Genomic DNA, 20,638 nt, shown 5'->3' with positions numbered 1-20,638 from the left:
GCTTGGGGTCTGATTAGGTGGCCTTTACCACAGCAACCTCTGGATCCCTCCTGTGAAAACTCACTTTTCTTTCTTTCTTTCTTTCTTTTTTTTAAAATCATCAACCCTAGGATATTTTTTCCATTGATTTTTTTTAGAGAGATTGGGAGGAAAGGAATGGAGGGAGGGAAGGAAGGAGGGAGGAAGGGAGGGAGGAAGGGAGGGAAGAGAGAGAGAGAGAGAGAGAGAGAGAGAGAAAGAGAAATGATGTGAGAGAGACACATGGATTGGTTGCCCTGACCAGAGTTGGGGATCTAACCTGCGACCCAGGTACATGTCCTTGATGAGGAATCGAACCCATAACCATTCAGTGTATGGGCCAACACTGAGCCACGCCAGTCAGGGTAGGGCTTACTTTTATTAATCCTGTATGTTGGCAGTGTGCCTCATAAAACTTTATGCCACTAATTGAATAGCCTTCTTGAAAGCTTTTAAAGAAATATTGACTAGTCTGGCAGAGTAAATGTGTCATTCTTCCTAATACCAAACAAGCAGTTCTGGAATCTGCTAGCTCAGTCTTTTCTTGAAGAATATCTCACTTTCTCTTTTGCCATGTTGGATTAGATATTACTTTTTACAGAGGTTTTTGTGAATATTGAACTTGCATGCAACTGTAAGTTTTGTGAGTTCAGCTAACAGTAGGTCTTTAGATGCTATTTTAAGTCAGTTCAGTCAGGAATTTGGTGACTTCGGTGGTTATGAGTGTTGGGTTCTAGACATTTGTCATGTTTATTTGTTTTGTATTCAGATTTGTATCTGCAGAGTTTGCTTTTAACATAACATCTAGCAAATAATGCTTATTTTTTTATTTTTACAGAGATGAAGGGAGAGGGATAGAGAGTTAGAAACATCGATGAGAGAAACACCGATCAGCTGCCTCCTGCACACCTCCTACTGGGGATGTGCCCGCAACCAAGGCACACGCCCTCGACCAGAATCAAACCCGGGACCCTTCAGTCCGCAGGCCGATGCTCTCTATCCACTGAGCCAAACCGGCCAGGGCTAGCAAATAATGCTTTTAAAGATTTATAGTAGAACTTCATCTTAAGGGGACTATGAGAGTCACCAGGCCCAGGTTATGGGTGCCAAGATCACTTTGTCATCTAGACTTTCTTAGCTAGAATGAGAACTCTCTATCCTTTATGATGCACAGTGCTTGATTGGTCTTCTGTTGTGTTGGAAACCATGGAATAGCGGTGGAGGTCTTTGCACTGGGGTACCACACTTTCTCACTTGTTGCCTGGGAAAAGACAGTTGGGTGGGTCCTCTGTCCATGGGAGAGCCTACTCTGCCTGCTGACAATGCTATTAGCACCTGGGAATTGGCCTGAACAAATCAGCGTTTGTTCTCATCAAGATCAGACAGCTTGAGATCTTGTACAAAGGGGTGGAGTATATTCTTGTAGTTGCCAAAGATGTGATTAGACAAGATATTGATTCTGAACTTCTGCCCTCTTCCCTCTGTTCAACTCTGTTCTTCCTTAGTGAGGTTCAGGCAGAGAAAAATGGAACAGAGAGAACTAGGCCAGTGGCTTTTGAAAAATATTGATCAGTGAGCACATCAGATGTAGCAAAGACCTTCCCTTTTGTATGATGTTCTGTGTGGGGCCCTTAATGTGGCCTATGATCACCCCTATAGGGATTTGCTTTCTCAGGGAAAAGATTAGAAATGAAAAAGAATTCCTGTAGGCAGTCTCCAAAAATAATGTAAGCATTTCTAAATGTTTCCTTGAAGTTGATGATCCCTTTGGTTTTCTAGGCCATGTGTTGGCAGGAAGGAATGATGTGAGGTGGTCAGCTTTAAGCGACAAACTTCTGAGCAATGCTGGTCTCAGTTCCTTTCTCCTAGTCACCTATGCCCAGCTTGGGCCTCCACTGCTGTCTGTCTCTCTGTCTCCCTCACTCCCCTACCCATTACACATACCACATGCATGTTTTTTCTCCCCACAATGCACATATGTGGTGTGGATAGGTGTGTCTGTACTTGAACCAGCTCTAAGTCAGAGAGGGCCTCCCAGTGGGGCCACATTGGGTGAGTGAGATGCTATAACCTTGAGTGACTCCTGGTCAAGTGAAGTGTGCTCCTGGCTTTTATCTTGATTTGCCTGCCTTAGTTGGTTCTATGTAAGCAGCCAGGGATCCTGTTAATGGATCCCCTGGGAACAGAGGGAAGAGGACAGAAGTGGATTTGTTGAACCCCTGGGGGCGTTTGAAATGGCACCAAGAGCAGCCTGAAATCTAATTAGCCTCTGCTTATCAGGCCTGAGTTCCAGCATGTTGAAAGGGTGATGATTAGTGAGAAAAAGGCCAGGCTAGTTTATCTTTTCCTTTGCACATTGGGGAAAAATTTCCTCTGCCTTGCTAGCATTAGAAGCAGACCATTCTTTTTACTCTACTATATCACATCAGCTTTCATTAAAAATCAACAGCAGCAAATACAAAGCCCCATCCATGGAAAACCGTTTAAGGCAACACTGTGCTCCAGCGCTTCGGGGTGGGGTTTTTCCTTTTGCACCAACGGATTGGTTTCTCATATCCATGCCTTTCTGACCCGGCAGCTTTTAAAAGACCAAGAAGCATTGCTCTGCTTTCTACTGCCTCTCTCTGAGAGAACAGGGCTGCTGTGCCTCTAGCCACGTCCCAGAGAGCATATTTGATACAAGTCAGCTTAATTTGCCTGCATGCCTAGGAAGCCTCTCCTTAAAATCTAATTTTGAGACAAGTGCTGTATCTAAATATTTTGCTTTTCCCATTTAGGCGAGCGGCGGAGGCGCCGGTGCCAGGTGGCGTTCAGCTACCTGCCCCAGAATGATGACGAGCTGGAGCTGAAAGTTGGTGACATCATAGAGGTGGTAGGAGAGGTAAGTGTGCCAGGCAGGCAGATGTGGTAGCCTTGAACGGGTTGTCTGAACCAACTCATGGCTGGTTGGCCTTTCCGTGGTGGATGTTAAAGCTCAAAGAGACCTTAGACATAATCTAGTTGAGTTTCTTCTCAGAGGAAAAGGGTTCTCAGAGATGGATGCCACCAGTTCTGCTGGGGCCAGATGTGTGGCCATTTAAAACCATTATCTTTCTAACACAGCATGCTAGTGCTAGGCACCTCTGAAATTCCAACACAGTGCCACAGCTTTTCTCCTCTGCTTCAATTGCTCGTAGCCTCTGGATATCCAGAAGTGCTCTTGATCTAGAGATGTCTAGAAGATGGATTCAGTATTCAGTGCGGGGGACACTGTGCATTCAGAGGGAAGGAAAATAAGTGATATTCATGGAAGACCTAGTATGTGCCATGTGTGACGAGGTTCTTTACACACTGCCCTGTTGGCTTATCACAAGCACTTCCTTTTTTTAAAAAAAAATATATATTTTTACTGATTTCAGAGAGGAACAGAAAGGGAGAGAGAGATAGAAACATCAATGATGAGAGAGAATCCTTGATCAGCTGCCTCCTGCACGCCCCACATTGGGGATCGAGCCCACAACCCAGGCATGTGCTCTGACCGGCAATGGAACCGTGGCCTCCTGGTTCAAAGGTTGATGTTCAACCACTGAGCAACACCCGTTGGGCCCATTTTCTTTTGTAAATGAAGAATGAAGCTCAAGAAACTCTAGAAGAGGTAGGGCTGAGGATTGAAGCCAGGTCCACTTGGCTGGAGACCTTGTTCTTCCCACTGCACCACTGTCCCTTGTTCCTGTTTGGTCCTGGCTACTCAGAGACAGCCTTGCTGGTGAAGTGTCCCATCAGACAGTGGTATGGGCTTCTCAGACTCCCTGGGAGGGCCTGGGCTTCGGACTTAGAACCTGATCATTCATTCTGATTCAATGCATGTTATATGTATATAGAAATACAGTTTTCTGATTGCTTTGGTTTCCTGAATACCATTGGACCTTACAGAAACCCACAATTTACAAAAAGGGAAGCTAGAAGTCAAGGATACTAAATGAACTATGATGTGAATAGGGCTGATGCTAGCAGCCAGATTTCCTGACTCACATACAAACATAAGGTGAGCATGTGTCAAAGCTTTATTTAACTCACTAATGAGGGGATCTGTAAGATGGTAAGGCTGACTCAAAGGGAATTGTGAAAGAGCAAAGTATTTATAATCACTGAAAGAGAAAATTCTTGATTAAGATTGCTAAGTTAGATGCAAAACTACGTAGTATCCTACAGTTGAAGCTGTAACCTCTGAGGTTATCTTTTTTAGGGGATAAATCACTTCCACCTCTGCTGGTCAAAATCTATTTTCATTGCCATGTGGCAAGAATCATTTTCATTGCTTTCACTTTTCTACCAGTTAACACCCCCACTAACAGAGTTGTAAACTAACCTCATGCATAGTACATAGTATGTCAAACAAGATATGTATCCCTGGAGAATTCATTAATCAGGCTCCCTGTGTGGCACTTGGAAGACATGCAGTAACCCCTTTGCCTATTTCCAAGTTTTGGATAATAATAAGTTGTATTAATATGTCATTCATTCATCATTTTTTATCCATGGTGCCAAGAAGGACGCATAGGAAATTTGTTGAAAGTTGAATGAGTGAAAAATGGACAACAGCGTAGACTATTTATACCAATGGTAGAAGGACAGATTTCTTAAGACTGACACCATGGAAGAAATTCCAGAGGGAAAAAAACCAACAACAGTGTGCCTAATTTTAAAAAAGAGTTAAAATTTTGGTATGATTTGAAGTGAATCTAGCTAGACAAAGAGAACAACACAGAAAATTTTGCAATAAATTAGGATGAAAAGTTATTTGTACCATCTGAAAATATATTAGGAAGCTGCCATAACAGTGATAAATGATAGATAAATTTTCCATAAACACAAATCCCCCATGGTGACATAAAAATCCTAACGATGAGAAAATGTTCCACCCTGCTATTAATTAAATAAATACAATTGAACACAATAATGGGTCCTGCTTTTGAGAATTCTAAGAAATTATTTAGTGGTAAGATGTTGGCAATGCTTGGAAGTGGTGACTTTGTATATATTTATGAAGCTATTTAGCAAGGTATGTCAAGACCTATAAAAATCCGAATTAATACTACACATTGACCCAGTAATCTCACTCCAAGGAATTTATCCACAGAAAATGGTTAACAGGAAAAAAAGTGAAATATGTTCATTGCAGCAGTACACGTGATAATGAAAAATAATCAAGAAAGTGAATAGTTATGTGAATTGTTATATTATCCCGCTAGAAGATTGTGAAGCCATTAAGATGGCAAACACAGAGGCCTTTAAGTCTGTATTTATGACAATACTGTGCATTGTAATTACCTGGTATATTCTGCTAACTTGCTAGCTCTTTAACAACAGGGATCTGGTTTTTATCTATCTTTACATTCGTGGTTCCTGGAATAGTGCCTAAAACCTAATACATACCTTAATAAAGGCTTGATGAATAAAGTAAATTAATAAATGTAAATATGAAAATATTTTTTGCAAAATAAATGAACAGATTAGAACACAAAATTGCATATACAAGGATATAGTCATATAAAATATAGCTACATGCACATGACCAGAGATGGAATAAGAATGGAAAATGGTTCTGTCAAAGATGGTTTTTCCTTTAATGTTGTAATAATGTTTTTCAAAAATATATTTGTTATTGCTCACAGAGAGGAAGGGAGTAGGAAAGAGAGAAACATCAATGATGAGAGAGAATCATTGCTGGCTGCCTCCTGCACACCCCCTACTGGGGATTGAGCCTGCAACCCAGGCATGTGCCCTGACTGGGAATCAAACAGTGACTTCCTGGTTCATAGGTCGATGCTTAACCACTGAGCCACGCTGACCGGGAAAATGTTGTAATAATGTTTAACAAAATACATATTAAGATAAGGAAATTTATTAATAAATTTCTGGGAAGTATTACTCACACTCACCTACCTATTGGGTGTAGGGGAAGCAAGCATGAATGGCTAAAGAAGAGTGATCACAGGGCTGTTACTCTCTTCACCTAGATGACATAGAACTTCACCAGCACCCACAATCCCAGTCTTCTTTCCACTCACTGCCAGTTCAATGGTAGGCTTCGTTCTGTCTTTCTTCAAGTAGGAAAAATGAAAAGTAGCTCTGATCCTATGCTATTTATGTAAAACAAAACATAAAGGTTGGACTTTTAATCCATATTTTTAAAATTATATCATCAAAAATTAATTTCCCGATTGTTCCAACTTACTTGTAATATTGTGGATTTGGGGCCATAATCACTGTATAATATAAAATCTGCCCCTTTCTCTTATAAAGGATGTTGTATAAATGCTAATGGATAGCTATTTTCTAATTCTGCTGAAAACTAATAACAAAATAAACAAAAACCCTAAAAAATCAGGGACTGATTGAGGTAAGACAATAGCAATAACTTTGCAATACTATAGAATCAATCCGTCAAACCTTAGAGGGAAGGCAGGGGAGGGTGGGAGGAAGGGGGAGAGATCAACCATAGGACTTGTATGCATGCATATAAGCCTAACCAATGGACACAGACACTAGGGGGGTGAGGGCACGAATCAATCAATCTACTGGTCAATAAAAATATATTGTATTGTGTGTGTATATATACATATGTTGTATTTTTATTGATTCGTTAATAGAATGATTCTACTATATTGAAAAGCTATACACACAAATGCACATGCTGTGAAGCAACTGGAGTATGTAAAGCTAAAGTACTACAGTCTGCCACACCTAATCTCTCTGTTGTCTTGTCCACACCTAATTCAGCAGTGTTTTTAACCTTCAAGTCATTACCATTATCCCTTTACACCACTAACCCTTTCTCATTCATATTTTTTAGCTATGTAACCAAATTGTGGGCTAGCAATAAGAGCAGTGGGCTTAAGCACGTTTGGGTAGACACAGCCCTGACCCTCATTAGGCAGGAGTCAACTATGGTCCTCTGTAATGTGGCTTAGAGAAGGAATAGAGAGTGTATGGCAATCCAGGGCTAAGTGGAGTTGGCAAGGGGAAATTGCTCAAGAAAGCCCTCACCTTGCTTCTGCCTCCTGGCTAGAGAGTAGTGAGTGATTCTCCTCTCATCATTAGATCCATCATTGTGAATCTAAATGAACTAGCTTGCCAATTCAAAAGGAAAAATAGCAGGCTGGATTTCTAGTTAGATATTTTTAGAGAGATCATTGTAAATACACATTTGTGTCATTTTGTCCACAGTGGAGAAGACTGATAAATCAGGCAAAGTTCAGATTATAAGAACAGAGGTAGCATATGGAAAAGGTTACCTGGAGAAATAGCATCTGAGAGCCTCTGAAATTTCAAAACTGGCTTGTTGGCCTATTTTTTTGGAAAAGGTCATTGAAGCCTCTTTCTTTTCCTGTCTGTGTCATCTAAAGCTTGAGAAATGAGCCGCTTTTCCCTTTGTGTTGGATGAGCTTGGTCTCAACCAGTCTGTCTTAGTCGTGACCTAAGGGATGTTCAGAGATTCTTGCTTTTATTTGCTCTTTGTCGTTAGTTTTTGAGGTGTTTCTCAGTGGTCCCTAGTCAGGCTGGCTGGAGACCACTGGCTTCAGTTTCAGACTTAAAGCCTAACCTGGCCTTGTAGTTTACAAAGAAGTAACTTGCACTTCCAAGTAACTTAACACATTTTCCTTCTTGTACGCATAGCAGGAGATTTGGTTCTTTTATCTAGAGCTAAATAGGCTGTTGAAATCCTTCAAAACTTTAACTCATCAGATAGCCTTTGTCAGTTTGGATGGGTAGTTATTATATTGTGACTTATAATAAGAAATATATATTTGGTCTTTGCCTAGTCGTTCTGGCACAGAGCTCCTAAAATCCTTGGAATTTCCTAAGCAGAGAGAGTGATCAAGGTGTCTTTTGTTATGCTCATGAGATGACTTTTGGAAGTACCAAAGGGTGAGGGTTGCCAGTGGAGCTAATCATGTGATTAGAAGGTTGGAACTTTCAGCCTCCACCCCCACCCCCACCCCATAGTCAGATAGAGTCAGGGAGGGTAAGATAGACACAGTTTAAAATGTAATTAATAACTCAAGATGTTATTAGAGTGGTAAATGATGGCAATGATAAATGAGGGAGGGATTTAAGAACAAAGGTTCTCAGTGAGGGTGAAGATGCTTGCTAGAATAGGTGACATTTCAACAGGGCATGTGGAAAGTGAGAAGTACTTGGATGAATTCAGCAAGCACTGGCTGCATTATATAAGGTGATGGGCTAGTCCAGTGATTCCCAAAGTGGGCGCTACCGCCCCCCGGTGGGCGCTGCAGCGATCCAGGGGGGCGGTGATGGCCACAGGTGCATTTGGGGGCGATGAGTAACTGCTATTAAAATTTAAAAAAAGCCAAAGCCGGTTTGGCTCGGTGGATAGAGCGTCGGCCTGCGGACTGAAAGGTCCCAGGTTCGATTCCCGTCAAGGGCATGTACCTGGGTTGCGGGCACATCCCCAGTGGGGGATGTGCAGGAGGCAGCTGATAGATGTTTCTAACTCTCTATCTCTCTCCCTTCCTCTCTGTAAAAAATCAATAAAATATATTTTTTAAAAAATTTAAAAAAATTAATTTCCAGGGGCTGAGTAATATTTTTTCTGGAAAGGGGGCGGTAGGCCAAATAAGTTTGGGAACCACTGGGCTAGTCTATAGGATGGACAGGAGGATAGTGCAACCTTGCTCTAAAGTTGGGTATGACCTATGAACCTTCAGGGCAGGTGTGGAGCATAGGAAGCAGGAGCTGGCAGATACAGTCAAATTTGGTTGACATAAACGTTATAGTGTTGCCCACACTGAACTTTTAAAGAAATACCCTATTCTTTGGTATGGTTTTTTAAGATCATCACATCCCATAGACCAGTGGTTCTCAACCTTCTGGCCCTTTAAATACAGTTCCTCATGTTGTGACCCAACCATAAAATTATTTTCGTTGCTACTTCATAACTGTAATGTTGCTACTGTTATGAATCATAATGTAAATATCTGATATGCAGGATGGTCTTAGGTGACCCCTGTGAAAGGGTCGTTCAATCGCCAAAGGGATTGCGACCCACAGGTTGAGAACCGCTGCCATAGACAGTTTTCTCACCTGGGAATTATGACAGGACAAAACTTCAGTATCTTGATTCATCAGAATGGTTATCTTGCTGGCTTAATTTCCTATTTGCTTATATTTTCAAGTTGGAATGATAATAAGGTCTTAGCATAGATCATTTAATAATTTGGAGACCTGTAGACTAGTCTGCAGTAGTTTTGAAGGACAGGACTTTCAAGCACTGCTGAAGGATGTCTGTAAAAGCCCTACTAGAAACCCTTTCCACTATGAGGAAAATCATGGATGTTGCTCTGTCGCATTGGGCAAAGTTTGCTAAAGTCTTAAATAGAAGTTGTATATGTTTTCTTAAGTCATTTCCCTTTAAATTACTCTACACATTTCTCCTTTGAGGGGCTCCTCTCATGCGGAATAGGCTTATTCTCAGAAGAACGAGGGGAAGGAAGAAAAATAAGCATTCTGTGTGTATAGAATGTTTTGATCCTACCAGAAAGAGGTAATCAGACAATGAACTACACAGGCATTTAGGACCTAGATAATACTTGTTGATATTTGTCACAACCAGCTTTCTATGTCCCCAAATCAACAAGGATAGTTAATTAAAGCAACTAAAATGGAAAATAATGTAGGTGTTTATGCCTTTAGAAAGTGGTTCCCTTAAATAAATATATATATATATATATGAAATTCCACTAATAGAAAAAGATGTTTTCTAGAAAGAGTTTGATGTTTGTTTCCACCCCCCCGCCCCCGGCAATATTCCAAATGTAAACTATGTCTTAGCACATATACATGAGTTCTAGAAAAGGCAAAATCAATCATGGGTGATAGAAATCAGATTAGTGGTTGCTTGGAAGTGGATTGCCTGGAATGGGACAGAAGGGAATTTTCTGCAGTGATAGAAATGCTCTGTATGTTAATAGAGGTATGGGTTTCATGGATGTATGAATACTGATCAACTTGTACTGTTAAGATCTGTGCATTTATATGAATTATACCTCAATTTTAAAAACTTTAAATACCTATCTTAATATTTCTCTATTATTTTTAAATTTTCAAACTACTTTTCGTTCTCATAGGTAAGGTAAATGACCACTATTGAAATTCTCATTTAATTATTTCTGAATAAATTTCTATTGAGATAATTGGTGTATAATATTGTATTAGTTCCAGGTGTTCAACATAATGATTTCATACATGTATATATTATGAAATGATTACCACAATGAATTTAATTAACATACATAACCACACAGTTACAATTTTTTCATGTAATGAGAACTTTTAAGATCTACTCTCTTAGCAACTTTAAAATATACAATACAGGATTGTTAACTGTTATCACCATTACAACCCCAGAATTTATCAAACTGGAAGTTTGTATCTTGTGGTCATTTTCATTCATTTCACCTACCTTATATCCCCTGCCTCTAAACAATGACCAATCTGTTCACTATCTATGAGTTTAGGAGGTGTTTGTTTTAGATTCTACATATAAGTGAGATCATACAGTATTTGTCTTTTTTCTGACTTATTTCACTTTTCATAATATCCTCAAGGAACTAGAAAAGAAGAACAAACTCAGCCCAAAGTTTTTAGCTAAAGTCTTTAGCTAAACTCACCAAGAAAAAAAAAAGGACTCAAAATCAGAAATGAAAGAGGAGAGGTTAGAACTGATACCACAGAAATACAAAGGATCTTAGGAGACTACTATGAACAATTATACACCAACAAATTGAACAACCTAGAATAAATGGATAAATTCCTAGAAGCATACAACCTACCAAGTCTGAATACATTTTGAGGTAAATTTTAGTAATGTTAAGGTATGTGTTGGTGGAGGAGAACATGAATATGGAGAACGTGGGTATCTACCCCCTTTCATCATTTTCCTTGGGTCAGAAATTATAAGCCTTTAGTAACATCCGTAATTTCCACTTTATTACAAAGGGACACATTTCTTTCTCTTTTAAATATAGAAGCATAAACATGAGCAAGCTCTTTTTCTAAGCAGGGGGTGTACAGGCTCTGTATGTTAATTTCTTTGTTGCAGAAACTTCTCAATCAATCTGTCCTGAGGTTCTCAAGCAGTATAGGATAGCTGCTCATTAAATATTAGTGAAATTGGGTGGGATACACAGACCTAGGCTTGGCAGTACCTAATTAAGACCAATGGCCAATATAGTCAGGTCCCTTTTGCTCCTCACAGGAAGGAAAAAATCCTCTTGTGAAGCCATTAGGTCTTTGTAGGCCCCATGGAGGTTTCCCCCAATGATTTCTCTGCTATTCATTCATTCATGTATTCATTTATTTATTCCATATTGTAAGGTACTATGCTTTACTCTTTGAATGAATGAAAGAATGTGTGAATGAATGAATGTAATCACTCTGGGCTTCAGTGTCCTCATTTTTATATGGGAAGTTGAACTGGAATATCATTAAAGAGGGATAGTGTGAGGGTGAGGATCATTTTTCTCATATATCCAGCCTAAATTTCACAACCAAAGCAGCAAGCTATAGGAAGAAAAAGTATTGAACAGCCCTCACTGGTACTGAGGCCAGACCCCCCCTTCCTATGGCGCCTGCAATGGAAAGTGTACCCACCAAGGGATGAGCAGTGTTTTTATTGTCTGCCCCTCTACACACTGTGTGGCTAATGATAGATCTGTGCTATTTCCCTGTTGGCCACTCCTCTCAGACTGTGCTGACAGTGATATAGGCATCTGGAGCTATGGTGAGGTGAAGGCACCCCTGTTTTCCCAGCAGGCAGCCCACCAATTCTGCACATCAGGAGCACTTCCTTCAGGGATCTCGGGCTGGAGCTGCTTATTATTGGGGATAGGAACATTTTAGATACCGTCAAACTGAATCAAATGGAATTGTCCCAGCTGCCCTTTGCTGTCAGGGATTATGCCAGAAACTGCTTATTTGTGGTCCATGCCCTTGGTTTTTCCCTCCTGTCCTGTGATTACAGGAGAAAGGTCATTTTATGGTTCCTTATTCAGGACAAGCACAAAGGACCACATGCTACAAATCCTGTGACTCTTTATATTCAAGCTCATGGTGAATCTTCCTAACCATCCTAATCTTATAAAAAGCTCCTTGAAAGAATAGTGTGTATCAGTTGACTTGGCATAGAAACATAGAATTATTTAAACTACAATGCTATTAAATGCCGTGATTTGGTATTGAATAGTCATTGGGACTGTTGTGCATGGATGCTGTTGTATGGATTCTTTTCAGAAGATTCTGTGATCATGCAGATATAATCATCACTCTGCAAGTCCATATTCCATAAATTCCCTAATAAACGCTCTAAACACCATTCTGACTGTCTGCATTCCACAGGCTCTACCAGCTTCCCCCTTTCCTGAATGTCTCACACCCCGACCCCTACTTGAATCTGTCTTTGCTACTCTAAGAGGCCAAACTTAATTCTGATTTCTATTTTTTCCTCAAGGCCTTCCTTTAGCATCCCAGATCTCAATGACCTTGATTTTGGGGAACAAGTTTGATTTGTGCCAGGTCATAGAATTTTCTCATCTATTTATCTTGCATTGTTAGTTTTTGGTCACATATATCCTCTCCCCTCTTTAAACCACATGCCCTTTATACCTTGATAGAACATCAACTTCTTGAGGGGAAAAATGACATGTCCTATACAGTTATGTGTCCCCAGACCCTAGTGTAGAATCGTAGTACATCTATCTCTAACACTGATCAAGTATATTAATTGTCCTTATTATACAGATAGAAAAACCAGGGTTCAGTTTGGTAGGAAATTTGAATAAAGTAATATAACTGCTAAGTTTCAGGATAGTATGTGAACTGGGCTTTTCACTCAATATTCTTTTATTGTTTTAATTATTTTAGTTTTTAAATTGTATATATTGATTGAGTAGGTAATGTTCACAGGTGGTAAAAAAATTCAAAGGTTCTAGGTCTCTCTCTGTTCTACCACACCACTGGTGACTTAATACTTGCTTGTTCTCAAAATGCCCTGTTATTTTCCTCCAAGAAGCCAGCTTGCTATTCTTACTTCTGGTGTTCTGTTAGTGGCTCCATAACAAAATTTTATTTAACCCTTTTCTTGCTTGTCCAGTTAATTGGTCACTAAAGACCAGCTCATACCTCAAAGGGCCTTCAAATCTGTACCTGCCTTCTTCATTCTTGTTGCTCCACCAGTTCCAGCCTTCACTCCCCCACCAGATCACTGCAGTTTGGCTGCCCTTCCGTCACCCTATTTCAGTTCATCTCAGGGTAATCTAGAACCTTTCAGAAACCTCCAGGGAGTCCTTCCACCTTCCCATTGAGTTCTTAGCTCGGGGATTAACTGTTTTTGTTAGACTGTCTAGTTAGTTTTGGTAGTCTGGGAAGCCATTCTCAATTTTTAGATAATGGTTTTAAATGCATAAAATTAAACACATAAGATTATAAAGAAAACCATTTATAGTGAGTAACTATCAAACTATTTTAAAAGCAAATTTTGATATAGTAACCTATGTGGAATTCCTTATTGTATGCAAGAAGTAATTTCTCATTAATATATTAAATAACAAGGTCTCCTAGTAGGTGTGACACTGCCACCATTTCCAAGTAGCAATGAGCACAAATGATATCTTGAGATACTCATAGCATGTATGATGTGACATGAGAACAACTGTGATGTGTTTGGTCACGAGTCACAGGTCCTTCTGTTACCTTTGTAATAAAAGGAAAGTCCAAATTTCAAATTTGAGGTTAGTGAAAATAATTCTTTTCCACTTGTGTTTATGGCCCCCAGGTTAAACCCCCCTTTCTGAATCTGAATCTCAAGGCTCTATGGGGTCTGCTTTCTGGTTCCTTATTAAAGTGTAAGCTTTGAGTCCTTTAGCTACGCCTGTGTGGGCTCTGCACTCTCCATCACACAGATGGGAAAAGAAACTAACCTGACCCCTGCTTCTCTGTTTGGTTCCCATCTGCACAGGTAGAAGAAGGATGGTGGGAAGGTGTTCTCAATGGAAAGACTGGCATGTTTCCTTCCAACTTCATCAAGGAGCTGTCGGGAGAGTCAGATGACCTCAGCATTTCCCAGGATGAGCAGCTCTCCAAGTCAAGTAAGGATGTCCCCACCATGCAGGAAAGGGTGGGGATACCAGCGGGTGGTACTTCTGCCTCCCCTCTGCTCTGTAGCCTATGCCAAGCAGTTATGACAAAAGCTCACGAATATATTTTGGTTATGCTGCCTTAACCCATGTGGTGTATTAAGTTTATCATTGTACAGGTGTGACCTGCATACCTTTATGTGTGTGCAGACACACACTCTGTCTCTGGATTGGTGACTGTCAACATTCATGCCGTGGTAATACTTTCTCATGGGTGACCCACGTGGCTGTGCCTTCATATACTTCTAGAGTGTCTGTCCCTCACTGCAAAGTTGATAATTATTTTTAAATGAAGCAAATGAGATTGCTATATTTCTCAGCATCCCTTGAAGAACTTGGAGAAGAATGGCACAAACATACACAAATCATTGGTGGTGAGAAGTCCTGTGTTTGGGACGAGTGCATGCCAGTTCCCTTAAAAGTATGATGAGACAGCTGAAAGCCTAGCCCCACGTTGGGTGAGCATGCATGTCCCTCTGCGATGGTGAGAACGAACTCCAGGTCTTTCTTTCTCCAGGGCCTGAAGCTCTCCTCCCTCCAGCTTCTCTGCTGCCCTTTCCAGCTCACGGAGCAAAAGGTCAGGACCGGGAAGCTTTGTTCTCCCAGTCGCTAACGCAACTTCCTGCGTGGGTGTCTGTGTATCTCTTGTGCCGTCTTGAGCCAAGGTCATGAGCATGAATGTCGTAAGAGGTTTGACTGTGTCATAGTGGCAAGGCACTACCTGACAAGAGGAGGACAGCTCCATCCTGTCAAAATAATTGTTAAACAGCTTTCTTTTCCACTTGGAAAAATCTCTCTTGAGTGGAGTTCTCAAGTTAGTTGTGTTTCTTTTATTTAACCAGTAGCATGATTGGACAAGTTTCCAATTTGGAGGTAAAGCTATTTCCAGAGAAGTGTTCAGGAAACCTCCTTTACTTGGTGCCTCAGCAGCTCATCATCCATAGAAGCAGCAGTGCTGGCTGGTTGGCTCAGTGGCTTTAGCTACACCCTTTCCATCTACTTCCAAAGCCTGGGACCCCTCACCCCTGAACCCCATTTCTATCCTAGGATCTATGATAGGAAGGTCACAAGGTAATTTGGAGCAAATGAAGCATCTTTGAGCTTTTGCTGCCTTCTCTGGCTTGGGGAGAGGGGGTTCTCTGCTAATATGGCCCAACTGATGAGTATGATCAGGAGAGCAGAAAGTGTCCTTGATCCCATGATAGAGTGGGAGTTGCTTATAGCTCCCAAATTACAGATTAGAATTCTAACTGCCTGGTGCTTTTTTTGTATACTGGAATAGTATTGTACCTGGTAGTTGAGTTCTATAATAACAATACCATACCTTAGGGATGTTGTAGATTAAATGGGCTTTTTTTTTTTTGAGGGAGGACCAGATTGGGTCATTATATCACTATTTCTGTGGGGAAGTGCATTATGAGTTCCAATAGCAATAATGTGTATAAAACACCTCACTCATACAAGGCCCGCTCATTGTTAATCATTATAAACTCTTGGTACATAAACAGTATTTTGAGGCTGCTTACACTCTGCTTGGTACCATGTTTACTGAAGCATTGTCTGTATTTGGAAATTACTTGCGGATTCCTCTACTGATGCAGAAAAGGAGGTCGGGGGAGGTGTTGGGCAATCTTTTTTGGAGAACCCTGACCTCTTAGTATCCAGCCATGATTGTGATGCTCTAGTTAGTTTAGGTAGTCTGGGAAACCATTCTCAGTTTTGCCTCTTGTATTTTTGAAACTATTGAAATAAGCTGTCCTGTTACTACAGGTCAATAATATGGACATTTAACATTGCTCAGCTCAAAGCACACAGTGCTGGGATTTCTGGAGCAGGCAGGAGGTTAGGAGGCTGAAAGGAATGGTCTCCCCAGTCACGTAGCTTTCCTTCACATGCTTGGAAGAGTCTGCTTCTCTTGTAGAGACTGCCTTCCCCAAAACTCATTCAGTTCAAAGCCTTCCATTTCAGGACCAGGAGATCCCAATAATTTCAGCAGCCACATTTACTTACCCTGGAATCTGTCCCTTGTTGAGGGGATTTCAGGTCCTGAAGAGTATGGTATTCTAAGAAAGGTGGATGCTTCTGGTAAGAACTACATGGCTTTTATAATATATAATATATATAATGTATATATATTATATATTATATATTACATATATAGTTAAGAAGAAGAGGGCCCATCTACTTATCTCTCTCTCTCTTCTCTCTCTCTCTCTCTCTCTCTCCCTCTCTCTGTGTCCCTATCTATTCATCAAGCCTTCCTTCTCTCTTCCCTTCTTTCCTCCCTTTCTTCTATTCATTCAACCTTTTTTTTTTTTGAGCCCTGTTGTTACCAAGACACTGTATAAGGCATTTAAGATATATAGAGACAAATCAAATCTCCACCTTCAGTCAGCTCACATTGCAGAAAGGGGGTAACGCAAATCAGCAGAAGTTCAAGAAAATGCCTCAGGTGCTCTGCTAGCTGGGTGTCTGAGGAACAGTGGGATACAAAGACTGAAGGCCAGCCCCATGGGGTTGTGGGGATGATGATGGTTACAAAGGGCTTCATAGAAAAGCAGATGTGGTAATAATGTCCCTATGGTTTGCTAAATTGGAATAATCTTCTGAAAGAGAAAGAAATAGCATCTGTCAGTGTTTGACAGGGTTTTCAGTAGCCATTTATTCTCTGATGTTAAAATGTATACAATCACATCAGGTCACATACAGAAATTATGTATACCAGTAGGGTTTGTCTAAGTGGAAACTTTGATTTTAGAATGAATCTTCGTATTCCCTACCCTCAGAGAATAGTGTTAGTAGTTTTGATGTGGTTTGCTTAAAAAAAAAAACACTTTTGGAATATTTATAGATTCACAGGAATTACAAAAAAACTGATTAGGGAGGCCCTGTGTGCCCTTCACCCAGTTTCCCCCAGGGATAACATCCTGTATGACTATAAAAATACATATTTATTGTTATTATAGAACTGAGAAAGACAAATGTAGTTAATGCCCAAAAGACATCTAGCTTTTTATTGTGGTATAAGCTAAACTGTACTTAATCAAGGTCTTTGTTAGATCAGACCACATAATACTCTTCATAAATTACAATTACTTTTCACAGAGATTACTTAACTAATAACATGGATCTGGGAGTAAGTTAAACTCCTAATGTTAGTGTCATTCTGATAATTTTTAGAGATCCTAATGGCATATAAAAATCCTCTTAATGTAAATGTTAGCAGATATTAGTGTGGGGTTTTAAAGACAGATGAAATCTTTATCCTGATATTTATGAAGAAAACTTTGATTACAATCTATTCTTGTATCTCTCTCTCTCTCTCTCTCTCTCTCTCTCTCTCTCTCTCTCTCACACACACACACACACACACACACTCTTGTGCACATACTTATTTGGTATTTGTACTCTTCACATTTCGACTTCCAGATAGTATTTAAGGATAGTTATTCAGTTGAATTTTGTCAACCAATGGATGAATGCAATAGAGAGAAACGTTGCATTAGATTTATAAGGAAGTGTGCCAAGACATCTTGACACATGATAGGAGTTCACTGAATGCTTGCTGAATCCTGTCTTACTCTGAGGAGAGGCATTTTTATTTTTGAATGACAGGTGCTAATTGCTTGAGCTTGCTTTTCTTTTACCCTGATTTTTTTTGTTATGGTGGTTGGTTATGAAAAATCTCTAAAATTTAGATCTTTGTTCGGGGTAATTTAATCTATCAAGGAAAGTGTTACAGCACTTGTATTGGTTGATATGTTGTTTTAAATATTTTAGCTTGATAAGAAAATTCATTGTTATGTAGTAGCAGAAACTTTTTGCTACATAATTAAATTTGAAGACATCTCTACCTATAGAACCTTAATGGTGCTCTTTAAAAAGATTTTTGTAAACTTTTTTGTTTTAAGTCTCCTTCCATCACCATTTATCCACTCATACCCTTTTCTACATACCCCCATAATCTTTTTATTATAGAAAATTTCTAACATGTACACAAGTCTAGATAATTTTATAATGAACCCCTGTATGTCCTTCACCCAGCTTCAGCAATTATCAATATGGCCAGTTGGTTGCATTTATACCACTACACAATCCTCCCTTGTATTGTTTTGAAGAAAACCCAGATATCATTTAATTTTTCCATAAATACAGTCATGGGCTACATAATGACATTTTTGTCAATGAGGGACCACATAAACGATGGTGTTCCCATAAGATTATAATGGAGCTGAATGGAAGGATATATAGTTCAGCACAATTTTTCTTTAACAGGAGCACTATTTGTGGGGCGTGGTAGTAGATTCTCACTCGTAGCACCTCAATTTTGAGTGTACCAAGTACTTCCCACTGACCTGTTTCAGCACAGAAGAGCCTGTCCCTCCAGCACTACATATTCAGAGGGCTCTACAGCTCTCCCATATTTAGCTTGGTGGTGTTCAGAGTACATGGCTGTAAGTTCTTTGTTGAGGACCTAAGATCCTGTACAAGGACACAGACCCACAGGACCTACCTTAACCAGTATTAAGTCCCACTGCCACTATATTAAAAGCTTTCTGTGGTGGAGGGCCAGCCTGTCCCTGTGCTTTGGAAATATTTTCCAGTTGTAATGATACAAAGCATGGATAAGTTATATTTCTTCCATCAGTTCAATACCAGAGAGAGCCCTTTTTGCTAGATAGGATCAATGGAACCAAAAACAAATTTCCAAAGTCCAAATATTGAGTCCTCAGTTCTACACCCTCTCCATGTTGTTAAACACCCTCTTTTTTACGAATACCACAAAGTTCCTTAATCTGACCACTGCTCCAGCATTCAATAGCCAGAACCACATGGCCATGTGGTTCCTTTATCTTTCCATCTTGATTTTCTTATTCCTACTGACCCTCAGGGCACCTTTCACTCCCTCCTGACAGTCATGATGATGATGATCTATGCTGTAGCCAGTTGCTCCTCAATATTTTCAGTCAGCCCAGCCCACACTCCTGTCCATGGAGCAGTATTGACAGCTTTGGGTTTCCATTTCTGACCCTGTTGGAGGGGAGCAGAGGGAGGGCTAGTGGGACAGTGTTTATAAACTCTCCAGAAGTGGACAACAATGTCCTAGGCTTTCACATTCACTCACCTCTTGCTCACTGGCTCACCCAAAGCAACCTCCAGTTCTGCAAGTTCCATTCATGTTAAATGCCCTATACAAGTGTACCATTTTTAAGTGTACCACTTTTAGACCAGTGGTCACCAACCTTTCGGACCTCACAGACCACCAGTGGTCCACGGACCACCAGTTGGCGACCGCTGTTTTAGACCATATTTTTACCACACCTTTTCTAGGTTTAGTTACACAAATACTTACCACTATGTTATAGTTGCCTATAGTATTTAGTAGAGTAACATGCTGTACAGGTTTGTAACCTAGGAGCAATAGGCCACTATATCATATATAGAAGGCTTTTCTCAATTTGGGTAAGTGCACACTATGATATTCACACAATATCAAAATCACCTAATTATACATTTCCCAGATCTATCCCTGTCGTTAAGCCACACATGACTGTATTTCAATATGTATCAATAAAAGGGTGTCTTAAAATATTGTTATCGCACCAAAAATAATGGCAACTTCTTTAATGTAGTTAAATATACAATCAGTGTTCACTTTCCTCTAATTGTCTTCTATTTTTAATACAATTTGTTAGTTTGAATCTGTATTCAAAGAAGGTACATACACTGTAATTTGTTAATATGTTTCAAGTCTCTTTGAATCAATTTTCCTCCTCCTTGTCTCTTTTTTTTTCTTAAACTGAGATCCTTTGTCTATTAGTTTCCCACTGTCTGCCTTTGCTGATTTCATCTCTGAAATATCATTTACTCAATATTCTTATAAATTGATAATTAGATCTAGGGGCTTGATTAAATTCAAAGTATATACATATGGTGTCCCCCCAAAATGTATACACTTAACAGCTTATAGCTCAATTTTGAAATGAAATGTATTTTAATAAGCACTGCCTTTACAATTATTCAAAGTGTGTGTATATATTTTTTGGGACACCATATATATTTCAAAACTGCTTCATAAGTGGTAATGTATAGTCTATCTGGAGGCTCATAATGTCTGGCTGTCTTTCTTTTTGAATGTTAGTAATCACTGATGATTATCACCCAGATCTGTTTATTCATTAGGGCTTGCAAAATGATGCCAATAAGGAATTTTTTGAAAGGATGAAATGGACTCTGATGTGACAGATCAATAGTGGGAAAAATTTGAGTAAATTAGGTTTTTTAAAAAAAAAACCATCCAAGTGGTTGCAATAATAGTGCAGGCAGAATCTTATGTTAGGAATGGAAAGGAATTTAGAGATCATGGTCTGCTATCAGATGAGAACACTAAAACCCAATGAAATTAAGTCCTGGGTGTGTGGCCT

At 39.8% G+C, this 20,638-nt stretch overlaps 1 protein-coding gene across 5 annotated transcripts in view; it reads left to right on the top strand.

Moving 5' to 3' along the window:
* The window catches only part of SH3KBP1 (SH3-domain kinase binding protein 1), a 274,936-nt gene that overhangs the window by 111,435 nt on the left and 142,863 nt on the right, over positions 1 to 20,638 (top strand). For 3 of the 5 annotated variants that reach the window (XM_014543459.1, XM_014543457.1, XM_005870952.2), the window contains exons 3-4: positions 2,796 to 2,899; positions 14,036 to 14,165. In XM_014543459.1, coding sequence (XP_014398945.1) covers positions 2,796 to 2,899; positions 14,036 to 14,165 — 234 coding nt within the window. Of the gene's footprint in view, positions 1 to 2,795; positions 2,900 to 14,035; positions 14,166 to 14,730; positions 14,791 to 20,638 lie in introns of all 5 variants that reach the window. The other 2 variants (XM_014543458.1, XM_005870951.2) reach the window with 1 other exon arrangement.

The sequence above is a fragment of the Myotis brandtii genome, unplaced genomic scaffold (assembly GCF_000412655.1).
Source record: "Myotis brandtii unplaced genomic scaffold, ASM41265v1 scaffold326, whole genome shotgun sequence".
In the NCBI taxonomy this organism is placed as follows: domain Eukaryota; kingdom Metazoa; phylum Chordata; class Mammalia; order Chiroptera; family Vespertilionidae; genus Myotis; species Myotis brandtii.
The sequence above is the reverse complement of the archived record's forward strand: the minus strand, read 5'-3'. Positions and strand labels throughout refer to the sequence as shown.